Source organism: Rhipicephalus microplus, chromosome 10 (genome assembly GCF_043290135.1).
Source record: "Rhipicephalus microplus isolate Deutch F79 chromosome 10, USDA_Rmic, whole genome shotgun sequence".
Lineage (NCBI taxonomy): Eukaryota > Metazoa > Arthropoda > Arachnida > Ixodida > Ixodidae > Rhipicephalus > Rhipicephalus microplus.
In genome coordinates, this window is record NC_134709.1 from 339,979 (window position 1) to 361,189 (window position 21,211).

The window sequence follows — 21,211 nt, forward strand, 5'->3', positions numbered from 1 at the left end:
GCTGGTGCAGAAAAGTTCCTTGGCTTTTCTTTCTGCGAAGATAGCTCAGATGCGGAATCAGTCTTTTCTTTAGTGTATGTTGATCATGACACTCTTCAGGCTGCAAGTATCCTTGCGATGTAGTTTTAGTTGTTCGTTGCCGATGTTGGTGCGGGCGTTTTAGCTGTTGGGGTTCCTCTTGTTGCTTTTGTTGGCATTGCTGATGTTGCACTGTCTGACGAGGTGGACTTCCTTTGGAACCACGAGCCCGCTTTTCTTTGTAGGTTGACGTGACCAGCAAATAGTTGATACTTGTTAGGGTGTCGCGATTTGTGTCAGGCAATGAAGATAGTGCACCAGAATTGGCAGAAAAATCTGCTGAGGCTCTTACAACGCCTTTTTTGATGGATGTTTCTGGCACAGGGAAGTGCTTGAGAGTTGATCCTTCCGAGCCTCCTGTGTGGGTTGGGCTCTCAGGTGGCTGGGAATTCGACGGCGACACTGCGGAAGGATCGGTTAAGTCATAATTTAATTGTGAATGACTATCTTTCTGTGGAACGAACGATGCGAGCTCTTCTGGCGCATGAAACTGAACTGTAGGTGACGGGCTTGACTGAGTATGCTCGGGCCTTCTCCACTCTATTCCGACCATAGTGAACGCGTGAGACGCGAGGTGGGCGTTGTGAGCGACCGGAGATCCACGCGACGGAAAAGCAGGAGGTTGGTCAAAGCGTGAAGGCTGCTTTTGACTGTGACGACTGGGTGCGGTTGTCTGTGGATGGTTTGAAGTTTTCGTTCGTCGTCGTCTTTTCTTGGTGTAGTGATGGCGCTGAGAAAATTGTGGTTGGCCATCGTCGTTGAAGGAGGAGACGCTGTCGGTAGTCCCAGCGTTATTTACAAGTGCATTGCAAGCATCATTTGTGTCAAGGAAAGCAGTAGATGCATTTTCGTTTTTATCAACGAGACTTGCATTCAATGGTGACTCCATACTGTTTCGACTTTGGGTTGGTCCAGTTCCCGAGGATGACATCGCCGCAAACATGGCTTGACATGGTTGCGATTCCGTATGTTTGCTTCTTTGCGGGAGAGTTGAGCTACGCGTTCCTGAAGTACAGTGGCTTTCGGAACGGCAGTGGCTTGACAAGGTATTTTCCCGATGCGCCAGGTCATCTACCATGAATACGGCGTCCTTATAAGGCAAGTGGTGAGTATTAAGAGTGCTTGAAGAACCGCGTGATGAAAACCCAGGTGGTGGACCACGCATGCGAGACGAACAGTGAAGGACATCAGGTGGTTGAGAAACGTCTCGTGTCAAGTGCTGGAGCGATGACTTCGAAAATGCCGACTTTCGTGCAGAAGGGAGCCCCGCTCGATGGTTTTGTTTTTCCCAAAATACGCATGTCTTCTGTAAGTAAACTCATGTGCGATTTTGTCTTTTGGCAGTTGTCGATTCACGTTGGGCTTTCGAATGCTCGATGATTGCTTAGGGAATTGACGATAGTGTCGGGTTTTCATGAGATGGTTGGCAATAAGTAGGTCTTGGTCATAGTCGCTAAAACGAGTGATCATTCCTTCTTTTATCTTTTGCCAAGACTCGTCATTTTCAAAGATGTGGGTGAGGTAAAACTTAAATGCCTCACCGGAGATGTAGTCAGTGAAGTTGATCATCATCTCCCGTTCCGACCAGGATGCAGCGGCGGCGTGGACCTCGAATAGGTTGAACCAGTCCTGTACGGGTCCGTCGTCCGCTGATCCGGTGTACTTGGGGATGTCGAGGTCAGCCGATGGTTCTGTCATGTGCTGGTCGTTGTCCTTCTAGGTGATGATTCGGTAGTCAATGTATGGTCAGGGTGTCCTCTGGGGAACTGCTTCGATGAGGAGTGACTGATGAAGGGGAAGGCAGGTCTCCATCCTGTCGACTTGTGTGACGCTATTATGAATGGGAGACGTGGCCTGGCTCATACGCCATGTTTATTCCGTTCTGCACTTCTTCCTTCTCGACCTCCACTTCTCCTAACCATCTCTTCATACGTCACATATAATATATATATATATATATATATATATATATATATATATATATATATATATATATATATATATATATATATATATATATATATATATAATGACTCTTTATTCTCTTTGTAATCATCATCACCTGTACATCTTTTTCATCTAGGAATATCATCACCAGCGTGATTGAGCTCGAGCCTGGCCGAATAAACCGGTTCCTCACAAGTGGTGGACTGTGCTTTTCGTTCCCTCAAGTCCTCTCGCCCGCTCCCGCTGGAGCTCCGCTCGGGTCGTCGCATACAACCCTCTGCCTTGGCGGCCCAAGAAAACCCTGGCCTATCCAACGTCGCCGTCTTACTGCAGCCACCGCCACCCGCTCCGCCCAACAACACTCGCCTGCGTGATCCACTTGTCTTTTCCGGTCTCCGAGGCGATGATGTCGAAGACTGGATCAAGAACTACGACCTCGTCAGCGATTTGAACAGGTGGGACAATCCATACAAGTTGCGCAGCGTCCCATTTTACTTGTCCGATGTTGCGAAAACTTGGTTCTGGAACCACCACCCGGATCTTCCCGACTGGGACACTTTCGAGCAGCAAATTCGTCAGGTATTTGGTGCCCCTGCAATTCGCACTGAGGCAGCAAAGAAGAAACTCGCTCAACGCACGCAGCTGCCGGGTGAATCTTACACCTCTTATATTGAGGATGTCCTTGCACTGTGCAAGCGCGTTAACACCGGCATGTCTCAAAACGACCAAATACGCCACATTATTAAAGGCATTAACACCGTCGCCTTTAACGCCCTTGCCACGCAAAATCCTGCCACCACCCAGGACGTGATAACCATCTGTCAGCGACTTGACGAGCTTCAGTCTCTTCGCCTTTGCTACGATGCCACCGACGTTCGTTTGCCTGCACCCCTCGACTTGCGTGCGCTTATTCGCGACATCGCTGCACGGGCGCTGCTCTTCCTGTGCTGCTGAAGTTACTTTACCTCCTGAAAAAGATAGCCTGCGAGACCTGATTAAGCAAGAGATCGCCTCCGCATCGCGTGCGACGTGTTCCAACAGTCCCTGCGTACGCCAGACGCGCACGTATGCCGAAATTGCCGCGCTCTCTGCCGCACCCACCGTTTCTGTGCCTACAACAGCAGACCATACGCCTGTGGCTTCGTTATCACCGCCAGTGCGTGCACCACCTTACTACGCACTTCAGCGCCCACCTCGACCAATCTGTTACTACTGCGGCTATCGAGGACATATCGCTCGGTTTTGTCGAAGGCGCCAACAAGACGAGCAACGCGGCTACGCTCCCGAAGAACATCGAAGCTTCCGTCCGACCATGAACTACTTACGGCCACCCTCCCGATCGTCCTATTACCGTTCACCGTCACCTACTTACAACACGGACATGCCTGGGAATTCCCGTACTTGCCGCAGGTCGCCTTCGCCAGGTCGCCGTTCAGTGTCGCCTCTACAGCCCGCCTCCCATTCCACGAACGCCCACGCGGAAAACTCCCCAATGCAGTTTTAGGAGGGGGAACTGCATTCCTTGGACAGCTAACAATTCCTCCAGAGCGGCCATCGAATTTGATAGTAGTGTTTGTAGAAGGTGTGCGTGTTGAGGCTCTTGTAGACACTGGCGCTGCCGTTTCGATTATACGTGCTGATTTTTGTTCCCGCCTTCGAAAAGTCACCACACCTTATGGCGGCCCACCTCTACGTGCAGCGACCAATGCTCTCATTCGTCCACTTGCACAGTGTACCGTTCGTGTCTGCATAGAAGGCATTCGTCATCACATTGTTTTCGCGGTATTTCGTGAGTGCACCCACGCTCTCATTCTTGGGTGGGATTTCTTGTCTTCTGCATCCGCTTTCATATCATGTCATCAGCGCCTCCTGCATCTAAACGCCACTGACTCTTCTCCGCTTGAACAAGATGAACGCATCCGCCTTGTCATCAAGTCAGATTATGTACTTCGGCCATACATCGAAGAAATTATAAGTGTTAATTGCACCGACATTGTGGATGGCGACGTACTAATTCTCCCTTACGGTCATACCCTACGTAGGGGCATTGTGATCACACCGGGACTTATTCGCTTCTTCGATGGGTGTACGTACCTAACCGCCATAAATCAAACGCCCGAGTGTGTACTGCTCCCCTGTGGCTCAACATTATCTTGCGCGGTTGACAGTGAGCCTGTTGCGATTGTTACTCTTCCGAACAACAACCACAACGATGTTCCGAAGTCGCAATCATTGCCATTCAATGCCTCTGCCACACCTGTGTCGGCGACAATAAGCAATGACTTAACACCTGATCAAACTGAAGATTTGCTCGCCCTGTTAAATAGACACCGTTCTCTATTTGACGTGAACTCGCCCGCCCTCAGCATGACTACCACCGCTACTCACAGCATCCAGACTGACGGCTCTCGTATTGTACATCGGCGTCCATATCGCGTGTCTCAGGCAGAACGCAAGATCATCGAGGAAAACGTCTCAGACATGCTACGACGCATCATCATACGTCCTTCCTCGAGTCCCTGGTCATCCCCAGTTCTCGCTCAAAAGAAAGATGGGACAGTGCGTTTCTGCATCGATTACCGTGCGCTAAACAAAATAACGCGCAAGGATGTTTATCCCCTCCCTCGGATCGACGATGCTCTGGATTCATTACAGAGCGCAGAGTATTTTTCTAGCCTCGACCTTAGGTCAGGCTACTGGCAGATACCAATGTCGGAGTCTGATAAAGAGAAGACCGCCTTTTCAACGCCAGATGGGTTGTACGAGTTCAATGTGATGCCTTTTGGACTCTGTAATGCGCCCGCTACCTTCGAACGCATGATAGACAACGTATTGCGTGGTTTGAAATGGAAAACATGTCTGTGCTATCTCGATGACATAGTAGTGTTTTCATCCACGTTCTCGCAGCATCTACAACGTCTTGACGAAGTCCTCACATGCCTTGCAAAAGCCGGTCTACAGCTTAACACCAAGAAATGTACCTTTGCTAGCAAGACAATCAAGGTTCTCGGCCACCTTGTCAGCAAAGAAGGAATTCGGCCCGACCCCGAGAAGCTTGCCGCTGTCCTCGATTTTCCTCGTCCACTACGTCAGAAGGACCTGCGCAGCTTTCTTGGGTTATCTTCTTACTTCCGGCGCTTCATACGTGGTTTCGCGGAACTTGCGTCTCCGCTCCATCAACTCCTCGCAAAGAACGTCCCCTTCATTTGGTCCGAAGACTGCGAAAGCGCTTTCACGGCATTGAAGCAAGCCCTCACGTCGGATCCGGTACTGTGCCACTTCGATTCCACCGCACCCACCATCCTTCACACTGACGCAAGTAGTCATGGTCTCGGTGCGGTACTCTTGCAGCGTGACAAAAACTCACGCGAACGCGTCGTTGCTTACGCAAGTCGTGCTCTTACCGCTCCAGAAAAGAACTACACTATCACCGAGCAGGAGTGCCTTGCTGTTGTTTGGGCAGTTCAAAGATTCCGACCATATCTCCACGGCCGTCATTTTACCGTCGTGACCGACCATAACGCCCTATGCTGGCTTTCATCGCTGAAAAACTTATCGGGTCGCCTTGGTCGCTGGGCGCTTCGCTTACAGGAGTATGATTTCGATGTCGCCTACAGATCTGGGAAGAAGCATCAAGATGCTGATGCTCTATCGCGCTGTCCTCTGCCCAGCGGAAGCAATTCACCATCGATACTCCAAAACAACAGCACCTCTCCAATCGCAGTGCTAAGTTCATCACCTGCCACCCTATCCGTCCTTGTTTCACAACAACGTGTCGACCCATACTGCCGCACCATTGTTGACCGCTTGACCGGCTCTACTGCTCCTCCAAACGCCAGACTCCGTCGACAACTTAAACAATTTAAGCTTGTCGGTGATGCTTTATGTCGCTACATTTACCACATCGATGGCAACAAGTGGGTACCCGTCATCCCACGTTCTCTGCAACGTGAAGTTCTGGAAGCCTTTCATGATGATCCAACCGCTGCTCATCTAGGCTACCACAAGACTTACGACAAAATACGACGTCGTTGTTTTTGGCCTGGCCTCTCTTCAGCCGTCGCTAAGTATGTCGCCTCCTGTGTCCATTGCCAACGGCGAAAACGACCGCCAACTGCTCCGGCTGGCTTAATGCAACCTCTTCCTTGTCCCGCCTCACCTTTTGAAGTCGTTGGAATCAACTTGTATGGCCCTCTTCCTATATCATCCAATGGGAATCGCTGGATTGTCACGGCAGTCGACCACCTTACCCGCTACGCAGAAACAGCTTCTATACCATCTGGGACTGCCACTGAGATCGCCGATTTCTTTCTTTGCCACATCTTTTTGCGTCATGGAGCTCCACGCATTCTCCTCAGTGATCGTGGCAAAGTCTTCCTATCTTCCATTGTCGAGCAAGTTTTGCGTGCCTCGAACACTGTTCATAAGACCACTTCTAGCTACCACCCGCAGACCAATGGATTGACTGAACGGTTTCATCGGACCCTATCGGACATCATCGCCATGTACATTCACCCCAACCACACGAACTGGGATGCAATTCTACCCTTCGTGACATTCGCCTATAATACGGCTGCTCAACGCACTACCGGCTTTTCTCCATTTTTTCTCGTCCATGGTCGCTCGCTGAGTTTCGCTCTGGATGTCTCTTTCCTTTCGGCCCCTGCACCCTCGACGGCTCCTTTCTCTGAAGAATTCCTATCTCGTCTCGCACACTGCCGTCACCAGGCCCGTGTTAACACCGGCCTCTCTCAAGACACTCGAAACTCTCGCTACGACTCGTCTCGCCGTGTTGTGAGTTTTTCCCCTGGTGACGAAGTTCTTCTATGGACTCCACTACGCGTCCCCGGCCTATGCGACAAATTCATCAGTTGCTTCATTGGGCCATACACGGTGGTCGAACAGACATCTCCTGTCAATTATTGCGTTTCTCCTCTTAGCGCTAGTCCTGATCATCGTTGCCGAGGAACAGAGATAGTGCACGTATCTCGTTTAAAGCCTTATGCGCGACGCATTTCATAATACTGTCAAGCGACCAGGCGGCCGCTTTTACCGCGCGGGGGAATTAGTGTGAGCGCGACAAGCGAATGACTCTTTATTCTCTTTGTAATCATCATCACCTGTACATCTTCTTCATCTAGGAATATCATCACCAGCGTGATTGAGCTCGAGCCTGGCCGAATAAACCGGTTCCTCACAATATATACTATGAAGTCTGGGTTGAGACAGCTTTTATTCAGCCAAGGGCTCCGTAGCAAGCGAGCAGTCTGAGACTGAGCGCACACACACCCGATGATGATTGTGAAGATGAGGACAGGGACCCAGATGGATGATGATGATTATGATAATGCATATATGAGAAGAAGCGCATAATTAATGCCCACAATATTTATATATACATACTTCAGAAGCCAACTATTAAGCATTAAATGGTGTCTTAAAAATACTGTAGTATTTTTCTGTCTGGCAGTAAAAGTTTGCGCTTGTTTTTTCTTCTAGCTGTGACAGCTGAGCACCAACAGCGGATATGCATTTAACTGCTGGCTACATTGATAAAGGCGCTAATCATAAGTCGTAAAGTTGCTCCACTATACCCTACTTTAGCTGCACCGCTTGCGCACTTGCGCAAGACAAAGAAATAGCGAGAGGTGAAAACACGGGTGAGGAAAAAGAAAGCAAGGAAGGAAAGCAGCGTGAACACTTGCACAGAGCCAGCGCCGAAGATGGGAATGCGTCTCTCGCTTGTTTCGTTCGCCGTTCGATGCGCTACATCTTTTTTTGCCGTGCAGTTCTGGTAATCGGGACCACGAGCGTTCACCCAAAATCGCTGTCTGAAATAGAAAGCTTCTCATGTTGACGCCGATCTACCATATTAATGAGGTAGCAATGTCAATATGAGAATGCTCTGGCCAAGAAATTCAAGTTTTCAAAGACGGAAATAATTTTAATCAGTGCAGAGATTGGCCGATCAATTATTCTGCCTTTTATTTGATTGCAGTGATGCCTTTGCGTTAAATATAGAGAAAAAACACAGCCGAAATGGCAACGACTGACAGACACATGTGCTCTGCCATCGCTTTCAGACTCGTGGAAGGCCGTTACACAACAGACCCTCCAGAACTATTTTCGCTATGCAAACTTCACACTGGACGCCAAAACAGCTGTCTCGCCCGGAGTGGACAGCATTTGTGACGAACCTCCATCCGCGAACCTTGCCTTCGACTGTCTGCACGATGCCGGTGTTTTGATTCCAGCCGGGATAACCTTTGAGGGCTTCATCAACGCTGACAAAGACCTCGAGCTGTGTGGAATTGACCAATGACAAAATCATTCTTCAAGCTGTGGAGGATTCCGATGACTCTTAAGGCTGGTGCACACCGGGGACTAGCAGCGGTCGCGCGACCATTTGCGACTGGCGACCAAAAAGCGACTGATGTTCACACCGGCAGGGGCTGCATGCGAGCGACCGTAAGTCGCAAAAGCGGAGAGTCACGTCCGGATCTCGTTATCCGGGAGAACTCTAAAGATCGGCACCGATCAGCTGATCACCACCAGCTGAGTGAGCGGAGCAAACCGGGCGCGTTGCATTTATTGTTTTCGTCCGTTCTCGCACAACGTTCCCAACAGGGTCAAGTTCGATTCAAGCGAAGAACTAGACATTGTCATGGTGGTGATGTGCTGTGCCATGGTGTCGGCGCTGGCATCACAGATGCCTCCAAAGAAAAAAGCCCGGTAGTGGGTGTGACCGTCATTTCGATCGCGGGAGTTGGCCGGCCATGCAAGCCACCTGCCTGCCGAGCTGCGTTGAGACGACGAAGAGTGTTTCCGAGAGTCGCTGTATTCAGAAACAGTCTTTGAATTTAAATTGACTTGCCGCAGCCTACAATACAGCACAAACGCGTCTCGAACGTGGTGTCTTAAGCCGTTGGCAAGGCATGAAGCACAAACGCGTTCCAAGCGCGCTGCATTGAAGGCGGCGACAAATCAAGTTCAAGGCAATAAAACAGTTCTGAATACGGGGAAAAGATAGTGCACAATTTATATTCTCTTCACTTTCATGGTGTTTACCTTCTTGCGAATACCGCCACGTAAATTTGACACTTTGCTCGAGCTGCTGCGCCCCGCCATCTCCAAGCCAACTATTCCGTAGTGGCCATGCTGCCACAGACCCAGAGGAACGCACTTGTTTGTATCTGGCGGCAGGAAGCCAGCGCAATGAAAAACAAAAGAACAAAAATTGAGCATCGCTGATTGGTTCCAGCAGCTTTGCGACTGCAGTCGCGCGACTGAAAAATCGTTCAGGAAGAGATTAGCCAAAGCAGTCGCTTTGCGACCACTTGCGACCGTTCGCGACTGTTTGCGACCAGTCGCAAATGGTCGCGCGACTGCTGCTAGTCGCCGGTGTGCACCAGCCTTTACACCGAAATCGCAGAGGCAGCGCCTACACAGCCAATGAGCTCGGAGTTGACGCGAGCACCGACACTGTCATCGGGGGACAGCGACAGCATGGCGTTAGCAGAAATTGAGGCAGACATCTCTGCAGGCAAGTGGAAAGCACCGCATTTGAAAATAAGCAAATTTTTCCTTGTGTGCGCCCAAGTGTTTACAAATGCAGTAGTAATGGCCACATCAAATTTTTGTTAATTTTTTTCTTTCTTTTGTTATGTTTTCTTTAATAATAAACGACTCTTTTCAGAGTCACGTAAATGATCCATTTGCTGAATTGCAATGAGAATCCCGTACTTCTGCCGTGACCCTCTTCTTAAGCGAGAAATACCTACTAAAAAGTGTGTCCTAGCTTGCATTCATTTTTCTGGACTGCCTAATTTTCCAGAAGTTTTCGCAGTACCTTGTTATGGCTCTGGGAAATCAGACATCGTCTGTATACCACGCTGGGCCGTTTTTTGCAGGCATGTATTAATGAGGTTTCACTGTACTGTGTCAACCAGCAGAGATTAGCCACCACCAGTCAAAATGTGCACATAGTAGCCAACAGTTAGTCAATATTAGCATGCACTTAGTCAATTAAATTACCCATAACAAGTCAACAGTCAGCAAAGAGTGAGCACCATCTCACAACACTAGCCCACAGTTTGTGAACAGACAGTGGTTTTATGCAAGTAAATTAAATATATGTCTTGTCAAATATATTACATCATGCATATCCTAGGTGTCCCAGAAAACAAAACGATTGCAATGACATAATGAAGAAAAGCAAAAGAATTGAGGGCAAGTTTTTTTGGTAAGGTACAACATGAAAAAACGAGTGACGGAATGGAAGAAGCCAGGAGGGACCGAATGGATCCACAAGAGGGAGCCGTGCAGAATTAGTCGAGGTTCGTATAATGGTCAAGATGAGTGAATAGTCACAGAACGAGCGGAAGGCCCATTCTGTCTATAAAACGGATACAAAATGTTCTCCATACGATGTGGATTGCATCGAAACATAGCCGCATGACCCCAAAGAACCGAATTAGTTTGTTTTGTGCCTGGCGTACCACAATCCTGGGCCGACAGTTTGGGAAAAGCGCTTCCAAACAACTCATCAAATTGCGACACCACCTAGCATCTGCTAAAAAAATTAACACAAATAAAATGTCAAAGTCCACGTTCTTTTCAATCTCAAGCTTTGGAAAACAATTGCCTGCAAATGTTGATGTTCAGCTATGATACGTATTATTGTATATATGCATTGAAAGCATTTTTGAATTTCTTCAGCTTACCTGTTGGCTGTTTGCTACCTCGCATTCTTCCATTCCATTCCTCCATTGTTCTGTGACAAGACGTTTACAATATATCCCCCTGATACACCAGTTATAAAATTAAACCTGCTTATAACGAACCTCCATAAACAAATTCTTCGATATAAAGAAGCTTTTATATTATCTGCCGTTGCTCCATAAAAGCCCATGTATTTGGGACCTCTATGCAACAAAGTAGCAGTGGGATACAACCTTGATGTAACGAATTTTACCCCTGGGCAACCTAGAAATTTTTCTCCAGATTTCGACATTTTGGTACGAGCATGCATCCTACACGGGTGATGCATGCTCGTACAGTAGGCTCGTGATACATGCATTGAATGAAATCATCTAGCACAGCACTGGGCAATTTGGAGATCAGTCGGAAAGGCTTTTGTCCTGCAATGCAAATAAAAATAGGCCAATAATGACAATGAAGCAGGTAAGTAAAATTCCAGCGGCCTTTTGCACATCCCATATTGTTTAGAGATGAGACACCCACCCTCAGAGGCTTGTAGCAGCCAAGCAACACAGTAGATCTCAGTGGTCCATGGCTCAGCTGCAGACGCGTGTGACCAGCTGCCTGGCACTGCAGGCGTAAACTGGTGCAGCCACGACCGATGGGGGGGCCCGCTTCACCTGCACACAGGCTCTCCTTGGCTCATTATAAGCACTCGTGAACTAATCTAGTATCGAAGCCAATATATCGCCTTAAGGCACAAATTGTGATACACTGTTAGCAAATGCGCTACATTCACAGCATGTATTCAAGGCACTCAGTATTACATTTTAAGAAAATAAAGGAATGTGTTGTTTAGTGAATTTCAGTAATTAATGTTATTTCCGTACACTTCAATATCTAATTCTCTTGTAATTGGTCCGTTTGAATCCTTGCATAAAGAAGAATGAAATACTAGACCCAAAATGCATGCACATTTTGCTTTTCGGTTGTACTCATCTTGTGCAAAAAAAATGTTCTCGATGTTAGTCTTGAAACACAGCTCGTGGAACGATTGCCGACTGTGGTAGTACCTCCAACAATGTGATCTTCTGCAGCAATACGTGGAGAGAAAAAACATTTATTGAGTAAGGCTGAGCACAGTGAGGTTGAATGACTGTTATTGTCCCCTCAGGAAGCCTTCAAGCAGTGTTGCAGAGTTGCCACTCCGGAAATGGGAACGATTCCGGAATCATTCCACATTTTCGCGACCCTGGAATGGAATGGCAATGAAATGGGGACAATGCTTGGAAGAATAGGATGGGAATAGAATCAAGCACAATTTGCCTGGAATGAAATGAGAATAGAATTATGTCTTTTGTCAAAAATATAGCACGTTTTTGTCTGCTGTTCGTCTGCTGTTTCGTGTGCTGTTCTTCGAAATTCACACATTAGTAGATCAGCACCTCGAATTTAACAATAAAGCAACTTTTTTAAAATGATTTGGCTAATTAGAAGCACAATACATTTACTGCCACAATATAATACTGCCACAATACAGTAGAACACAATACATGTGTTCTACTGCCTTAAGATGTTTTTATTGCTTGAACTTTCTTTTATTTAAGTTACACTGTGAATCACTTTTTATTATGCCCCCCTGCTTGGTCTTTCGACCGCAGTATTCTCTAAATAAAATTAATAAATAAAATAAAAGCAACGTGCCCTACTACAAGTTTGTCTTCATAGTAACTTTGCTCCTCTGAAGTTTGTCTTTATTTGTGGCGTAACCGCGGTCGAGCGGAACTACGGTGGCAGCATGCGCCCCTTTACGCCTTACGATATTTTTTTTTGCCCTTGGCGGCCCTCCAGCGACAGTTCCGAGCCATCTGCCGTCTTCACACCCTTCTCGCCTTTGTTCTAGTTTCTGTCACCTTTTGTCACGTTGAGGAATTTAAGGAATTACTGGAGAGAGAATGGGTCAATTTTTTTCATTCCGAGGAATTTAAGGGGAGATGCTCCTCGAAAAACTTTTTCTTCAGATATTTGTGACAGCTCAATGAAACTTTCACCAGTTATAGAGTTGGAGGTCCTTTTTTCAAATCTGCTTTTATTTTTTTCCTGGCTCATTTAGTTAATTTTTTGCAGACCATGCATTTGTAAAAACAATGCATTCTTGTGCAAGTTTAGGCAACAATAGTAAGCACAAGAAAGCTCTAAAAAATAGCCAATGTTGCTCCTAATGAATTTAAGAATTCAATAAAGCAAAGAAACATTGTGTAACAATTGTGTGCTGGCCTAGAAAAAAATTCTAATGGTGAATTTGAATTTTACCATACTCAAGGAACAAGCTTCTTAAATTATCCAGCTGAATATGCTTTGAAGACCTCTGAAAGTTGTTTGTTTGAATTCAGGACATGTTAAACCTTAAGTGTGCCAAGTTTCATTGCAATCCGACTATGTAAAACGTACAAATTATAGTGCACAAGCTCTAAAAACGCCGAAAAATGAGGAACTGAGAAAAAGCGGTTTGAAAGTTCAAAAACATGTTTAATACTATACTCTTCAACCAATCTGAATGAAATTCACAGAGAATGTTAGCAAAGCTATCTTGAAAAAGTTGACAGTTTCAGAATAACCCAGCACTATATATTGGACCCTTACAGTCTCTGCAAGCTGTCTCCTCCCAACGAGCATTTTTTTTTTTTTTTTGGTACTGCGGCGACAGGCCGTTGCTCTCGGGCTCATTCGAGGTTTCGGCGGCGGTATGCACTTTTTTTTTTTTGCTAATGGCAGTTCTTGTGACGCACCGGTTTTTTAACACCAATGATTGCACAAAACCCGCAAAAGCTGCTCGCGTCCGATGCCGATTGCACGCGGTGCGACCATCGACTTCACGCTCACAGCGAAGCTGTCCCGTGCACTGCCACTGGCGAACGTCTCCTCGCTTCCACTGCATGACTGATACACGCGGCTTGACGCATATGTGGACGAAACAACAGTTGCAGCACATGCGTTATTTCAGCGCTGAAGTTCCGAAAGCGATGCCTGTCCTTATCGTCTACTTGCCATTACCCAAACAGACAGCTCGCACCGCCCGCAGTTGGAGCATACTACGCCACTGATGAGGTTCTGCATCGCGTCGGTCTCACAAATAAATGTGCTTCCGCGTTCGTCCTGACACTTGCTTTAGTCGTCGAACATCTTTATCTTTCCCTCTGAAGCGCTGATGAAGTCATCGACGGTAGGAATAAAGCTCGAACAATACAAATTGGGTGCGTCGCTGCTGCCGCGGCTAGGCCTAGCAGCAGACGAACCTCTCGCCGGCGCTCACTGTGTTTGGGGCACGGTGTAACCATAGTTTGGGGTGCCTTCCCTCGTACTGGTGCCGCGTAATGAACTTCCGTGAACAAAAGTAGCGTTTCTCGCCAGCATCCATGGCGCGGAAATAATAACTCCGGCGGTTGTGTTCGTCGATGTCTCGGCGAAAGCAGGATAACGAAGAAAGCGCTTGCATCCGACTGCGTGGCGGAATGCTCGCAACCAATGACAGGGCTCCGATCATACCACGTGACTTCGAAGGCCCAGTCACCACGCTAGAATGCTGTGGGAAAACGATTTTTTGTTGTATTTTTAGCGTGAATGCCGCTTTGCCGAAGCGGGCTCTGGGAGAAGAGGGTTTGGCCTACATGCCCGCGAAACTTCAAGAGCCGGCGATGCCGTAGAGCGAAGTGCCGCGTGCGTGAAAATCGGGTAACTTCGCACTTTCACGAGCCACCACGAGTGCTTCAATTGTATTTTTCGATAACTTCTAGCTGATTTTCAGCTTTGATTTTTTAATATATTAAGGAGAAGGCTTGGAGAAATACAGAAGCCAAGAAAACACAAAATCAACTTTTTCGAAAAAAATCGCGGTTTTTCGACCCGCATCTCCCCTTAAAGGAATGGAATTGCGGCAAATCCTAATTCCCCAGAGTGAACTGGAATGAAGGCACCCATTCCGCAACACTACCTTCAAGCCATTTGCAGGAACACGTGGTGCATGAGGCACCTCTGAAGTTTATGTGCACAACTGTACACACGGCGCCCGAAGGAGATGTAGACGATTTCCTGCAGCTGGTTTGTTCATTCAAAACTAGATGGTGCCTCAACACCGTGGCCGCCTCACTACCAAGGCCGTCCATCTGCTGTGGCCTTCTGCAGCACTGCTCAACATCCGGATTGTGTTGTTGTGGTGTCTGCTCGGCATCTTCATAGCATTTGCAGTGCAAAGTACACCCTATGGGAACACCTAGCAAAATAGAAGGACGCGCCAAAACAGTCAACATGGCAAAATGTATGAGTGCACTTTTCTTCCACCTCAATCTTATCATGTTGTCATCCAACACTCAGCGATCCCCATTTGGCGCAAGTTTTGGAGCACTTTGTAGCAGTAAAATTTTAGTTTTGGAACATTTTGGAGCAAGTGATCTCGCAATCAGGAGCACCTTTGAGCAGTAAAATTTTAGTTTTGAAGCATTTTGGAACGAATAATCTTGCCATTAGAAGCATTTTACAGCAGCAAAATTTTAGTTTTGGAGCACGTAATCTTACTATTAGGAACACTTTGGCATAGGTATATATTTTCAATGGAGCACTTCAGAGAAGAAAATACCTCAAACACTTTAATATCAAATGAACCCTGACCTAGAACAAAGCATCTTTAGATTGAAAAACGCTTCGAAAATTTTCACGTCGTTATTTTCATCATCTCAGGTTTATTAATTGGTGAAAAAATATAAGTAAAACATTTATTTCTGAATTTCGCACTGAAATCTTTGCACATAATATCACGAATTTCAATGTGTATTTTTTTTAACTTTAGTGACATTCCCTCTAAGTAATTGCCTGAGACTTAGCACGTTAAGTCTAGAGCCATCTCAGAAGTCGGTTTACTTTGTTTTTAGTACTTAAGACCAATGTAGCACTTAGCAAAAAAACACCAAAATATATGAAGTCACAGCAATTGATGCATTAATGCAACTATGTGAAGCCACCAGGATTTTCTTTTTGCGCATTTTCTTGCTTACCGAAAGAGTTCTCGTGGCAAGCATGGTGATTTTGGAATTCATTCATTCACAAAACTTTATTTGTGTCCTGAAGTCCGGTCTTTTCATTGATTGATTGATATGTGGGGTTTAACATCCCAAAACCACCATGTGATTATGAGAGACGCCGTAGTGGAGGGCTCTGGAAATTTCGACTACCTGGGGTTCTTTAACATGCACCCAAATCTGAGCACACGGGCCTACAACATTTCCGCCTCCATCGGAAATGCAGCTGCCGCAGCCGGAATTTGAACCCGCGACCTGTGAGTCAGCAGCCGAGTACCTTAGCCACTAGACACCACCAGGGCGGGGCAGCCCAGTCTTTTCAGACCGCGGCGGGCAGCATCCACATCGTACCGTCAGGTCGAGCCTTGTGGCGTCATGGTGGACCTTCTGGACTGCCCGTAGTTGGTCTTGATAAGACGCGCTTCACACCATCGTCTGCCAGTAAAGCCATTGTTCTTCGGGGTCGGTGAGAGTCGTGGGACAGCCCGCCAGCATGTGTCTGTCTGATCCCAATGATGCCATCGCACGCGTCACACTTGTCTTGAATTTCACTGCCAAGGAGAATTTTATGTAGAAAATACGGAGTGGGGTAAGTTCCGGTTTGCAGTAAATGTAGCGTGACTGCCTGAGCCCTGTTCAATTTTGCATGTGGCAGTGGGAATTACCTATGCCCCAAGTAATAATATTTTGTGATGTCGTTGTAAGTGATTAAATTATCTTTATAGCCCCCCGGAATGGTAGTGGGCGTCGAATCGGGTCTGACCGGCACGGCAAGCCAGTCCTCGTGCCAGGTCATTCGTCACCTCATTGAGGTTGACCCGAGTTTCGTCCACTTGTCCCATATGCGCAAAAAACATCGAATTTCAGTATCCATAGGACTGACTTTGTTCATAAGTTTAACCACAGTCCCAGCGACATAGCCCTTGTCGAAGCTCGTAATTGCTGCTTTGGAGTCGCTATAGACGTATGACCATTTTCTGTTCCTGATAGCTAAAGCAATCGCGGCTTGCTCCGCAACCGTGCAATCTTTAGTGAGTATAGTCAGGGCGTCCCGTACCTCTCCCTGGCTGTCGACCACCACAGCCGTGTAGGCCTCTTGGCCTTTCACCCAGGCTGTGTCCACGACGGCCGCCTGTTGTCCTACCTGTTCAATTTCTTTCAATAAAGCTTTCTCTCTCGCTTTTTGCCTGCTGACATTGTGTTCTGGATGCATGTTTCTCGTCAGGAGAGTGGTTCTTATCACGTCTCTAAGCTTCGCGTTTAGTTCGACCTCGACCTCCTTCAGGTTCTTTGATCTATTGGAGACTGACCTGATTGCCTTGAGTATCAGCCTACTCGCATGTGTTCTCGTTAGTTTTTCCTGCTGCGCAGTCTGTTGCGTTTCAGCCATTTCTTGCATAGTATTGTGCACGCCTAAGCTCACGAGTTTCTCATTCGACGCACTGTTGGGTATACCTAGGGCAGCCTTGACTAACTTATGATAATGGCGTTGAGCTTGTTCAGCTCGGCCTGCGACCATTGGAGGAGACAGACCTGCCACGTAGGTGAAGTGACAGAGAGCGAAAGCATGTAGTAGCCTTAGAGTGCTGTCCTCACCGAGGCCCCTGTGTCGGTTGGTGATTCCCTTTAGAAGCCTGAGTACTTGGTCAGTTTTTTTGCAAATATGCTGAATGGCAGTGAGGTTCCTCCCTCGCGCTTCTATGTAGAAGCCTAGAACTTTAATTTTTTCGACCTTCTTCATTGCGGATCCGTCCTGACAGCGCAAGATAATCTTGGGTTCCTCACCTGGAACATAGCCCTTGGGTCTTCGACCCCTACCTCGATTTTTTATAAACAAAAGTTCTGACTTTGCTGCCGAACAATTTAGCCCCATTTCGCCGAGAGTGCTTTCCACGATGTCTACACTCTCCTGAAGTCTAGTCTCCGTTTGGCCTATGTTTCCGTTGGCGCTCCATATGGTTATATCGTCGGCATATATTGCGAAGTGTATACCTTCTATCCGCTCAAAATCCCTCGCAACTCTAGTAATTGTTAAATTATATAACATGGGTGAGAGCACAGCTCCTTGTGGGGTGCCTCGGTTCTCCAGTGCCCCCAACTTAGATTTTAGTTCTTCTAGTGTGAGGCTCGCTTGTCTACCACTAAGAAACGACTTGACTATGCGGAAAAGCTTCTCGCCCAGACCCAGCGTGGATAGGAACTCGAGGATGGCCTTATGCTCTATGGGGTCAAAAGCTTTTTCGACATCGAGACCTAGGAGCACTCTCGTATGCACTGGGCTAACCTGTATGAACTGGTGCTTGATCAGGAGCATGGCGTCCTGAGTCGACAGCCTGGTACGGAAACCGATCATGATACATGGGAGTATGCCATGTTGTTCGACGTAGCGCGTGAGCCTGTTGACAATGACGTGTTCCATAGCTTTACCTAGACGTGGCGTAAGTGAGATTAGACTGAGGTTATCCAGGCTGAGTGGTTTACCTGGTTTGGGTGTGAGAATGGTATTGGCTCGCTTCCATTCCTCCGGATATTCTCCGTTTTTCCATAAGTCGGTGAAGTCATCCGTCAAGAAAGTGATAGAGCTATCGTCTAGATTCATTAACAGTTTGTTAGTAATGCCGTCGGGTCCGGCTGCCGATCTGCTAAAAAAGACCATGGAGGGCAGCTCGCACTTCACCCTCAGTGAACTCACGGTCCATTTCCTCACACAATGGTCCAGAGTACTCTATGTGTTCATTGCTCTCCCCCGGTTGTTTCAGCGGGAGATTTTTTTCCGCAAGCTGCTGCATGATTACCTCTAGAGTCCTGGACTGGCTCGCCTGATGTACTAGTTTCGCAATGGCCGTTCGCTTGTTAGACTTAGTTTCGTTCTCGTTCAATAGGTGTTTGAGGAGGTTCCAACTGCCCCCACGTTTGACTCTACCGTCTGCCTGGTTACAAGCTTCGTCCCACTGCTGTTTTGTGAGGGTTTGTGAGTACTCCTCGATCTGTCTACTCAGCAACGCTATCTTTTTTTCTGAGCTTTCAGTTAAGTCTGTGTTTTCCATTTTTGCAGGATAGATTGCTTGGCCTCGATCAAATGGTCAAGCCTACTATCTATGGTATCTATGCTGTCTTCCGTTGTAATATTTATAGTGGCCTCCTGCATGTCCTCTGCGAGCTGGTTGATCCAGGTCTGGAAGGACTGTCTGCTAGTTTCTATGGGTTTCCACTTTAGTCATTTTGCTCTAGCTTTCCTAAAAAGGTCCCAGTCGGTGCATCGAAAAGCTCTAGTCGGTTGTTTCAGCATTCCTATACCAATGTGTATGTATGATATAGTGGTCGCTACCTAGATCTGTGCCTGAATTTTCCCAGCTAGCTTCGTTTGAGTTCTTCACAAAAGTGAGGTCGGGTGTAGAGTCTCTTCACATGAACGTACCACAGCGGGTGGGAAAAGGCGGATCAGTGATCAGGCTCAGTCCGAGATCTGTGGCGAGGTCCCATAGCCCTTCTCCTTTCTTTGTATTCCAAGTGTATCCCGACGCCTGGTAGGGGGCATTAAAGTCACCTCCTAATATAAGCGGGGAGCTCTTGGCGATGGCGAATGCCTTGGTGAAAAGCGTCCTGTAGTTCTGTTTCTTGGCGCTGGGACTGCTGTAAATGTTTAAGCAGAAGATACTGCGCCTCTTGCCTTTCTGCCTTTTAAGTACGACTTCTACTAGGGCATACCCGATTTTAGTCAATCCGAGTGGGATATCGTGTTCGATAAAAGGAGCTTTCTGTCAACGAGGGTTGCTAATCCTCTCCCGCAATGTTTTCCTCTACATACCGATTTGTAGGCGGTTAGTTTGACCTCGTCCGATAAAGTTTCCTGCAGCATAATTACTTTTGGTTTGTCCCCCATTGACCTAATTTCTCGGCAACAAGATGATCGAGAGCTCAACTCGCTTATAGAATTCTTGAACAGACGATCCACCAATGCACCAAGAGTGTTTTCGAAGAAGTTTCCTGCAGCATAATTACTTTTGGTTTGTCCCTCATTGACCTGAATAATTGGCGCAGCGCTGCCTTTTTCTTGTGGAATCTGCAACAATTCCACTGCCACACACGAAAACTGTGAGTGCTAGTCATAATTATTCGATGAGTTTAGTTTGCTGTTACCCACCGTCGTTCTTATTGGAGTACTCCCTGATGGTCCAGAAAGTGAATTTAGACTTTCCGAGTCCAATGGCAACAATTCGTCGCTGTCATTTTTCATTTTGAGTTTCTTGAACCTCCTTTCTGCCGTCAACCTCCATTTCCATAGTTTGTCCACTTTAAAGTTAGTCCTTTCCGTTGTCTCTCTTATTTCTTTAATTACCTCTTTCAGTTCAGTAAGGACTGAGAAAACTGAATGACTTTTGGGGCTAACTGCTCTCTTTCTAGGAGCGAGGGAGCAGTCCCCCTCACATGATTCATTATTTTGACTTACTGGCCTGACTGTTATTACGCTAGCAGGGCATGGCTGCGCCTCCTTTTATGAGTTCGATTACCTGTTTGGTCAGTTCTTCGTTAGCCTTCTGCAAAGAGTTTATTTTACCTCCCTAATCAATTGATCTATTCTGGCATCATTGCTGTCAGTCACCACTGGCGCAGCAGCGCTACCAGCGACTCTCACGGTACCTTTTGCTTTATCAGCCCAAGTGGTCCCAGCAGCCGGCGTGGCACCAGGCGCTCCGAATTCTGAGCTCTCCGGCACTCCTCTCGACTTGGAGCGGCTATTCTTTCTGGGTAGCGAGCGGCATCTGGATCTCGAGCAACTCCGAGAGCGTGAGCCGTTTCTGGGGCTCTTGTGTAGGCTTGGCGTCTTCATGGGCGCGTTCAAGGCCGATAGCAACTGGTCGCGTTCTTTTCGGCGGGCTCGTACCACATAGGGTACTTGAAACCGCTTCCTACACATTTTGTCTCTGGTAGGGTGGCCTCCTCCGCAGAACTTGCACGTGAGTGTGCAGATGTGGTTCTCTGGCGGGTTGAGGGCTCCACACCCTTGACACTGAACAGAGTCCGGCGTTAGGCACACACCCGAGCGGTGTCCTACCCTACCACAAGTGAAACACACATCAAATTATTTCCTGTAGAGGTAGGATCTTACCAAGGTCGGTGCGTAACGCACAAACTTTGGCACACGCAGTCCATCGAAGAGGACGATGACTAAGCCCGAAGTCTTGATACGCTTTGCAGCCAAAGCGAGTGGATTGCGCTCATGCACGATATTTGTTGTTATAGCGGACTGGGAGTCCCTGATGTCGATTCATTTAATCACACATTTGCAAGTGGCGTGTGGGGCAGTTTCGAATGCATTGACTTCATATTCCGCTTCCACGATCTTGAAGGACTTGATTCTGACATACCTTGCTGCATTATCTGGTTCAGGCGTGCTAACCACAACGATATTT

General features: G+C 47.4%; 1 protein-coding gene across 4 annotated transcripts in view; it reads right to left on the reverse strand.

Moving 5' to 3' along the window:
• Nucleotides 1-21,211, reverse strand: part of LOC119181346 (nuclear pore membrane glycoprotein 210) — a 322,530-nt gene that overhangs the window by 85,825 nt on the left and 215,494 nt on the right. For all 4 annotated transcript variants that reach the window (XM_075874836.1, XM_075874835.1, XM_037432564.2 and 1 more), the window contains one exon: nucleotides 11,269-11,405. In XM_075874836.1, coding sequence (XP_075730951.1) covers nucleotides 11,269-11,405 — 137 coding nt within the window. The remainder of the gene's footprint in view (nucleotides 1-11,268; nucleotides 11,406-21,211) is intronic.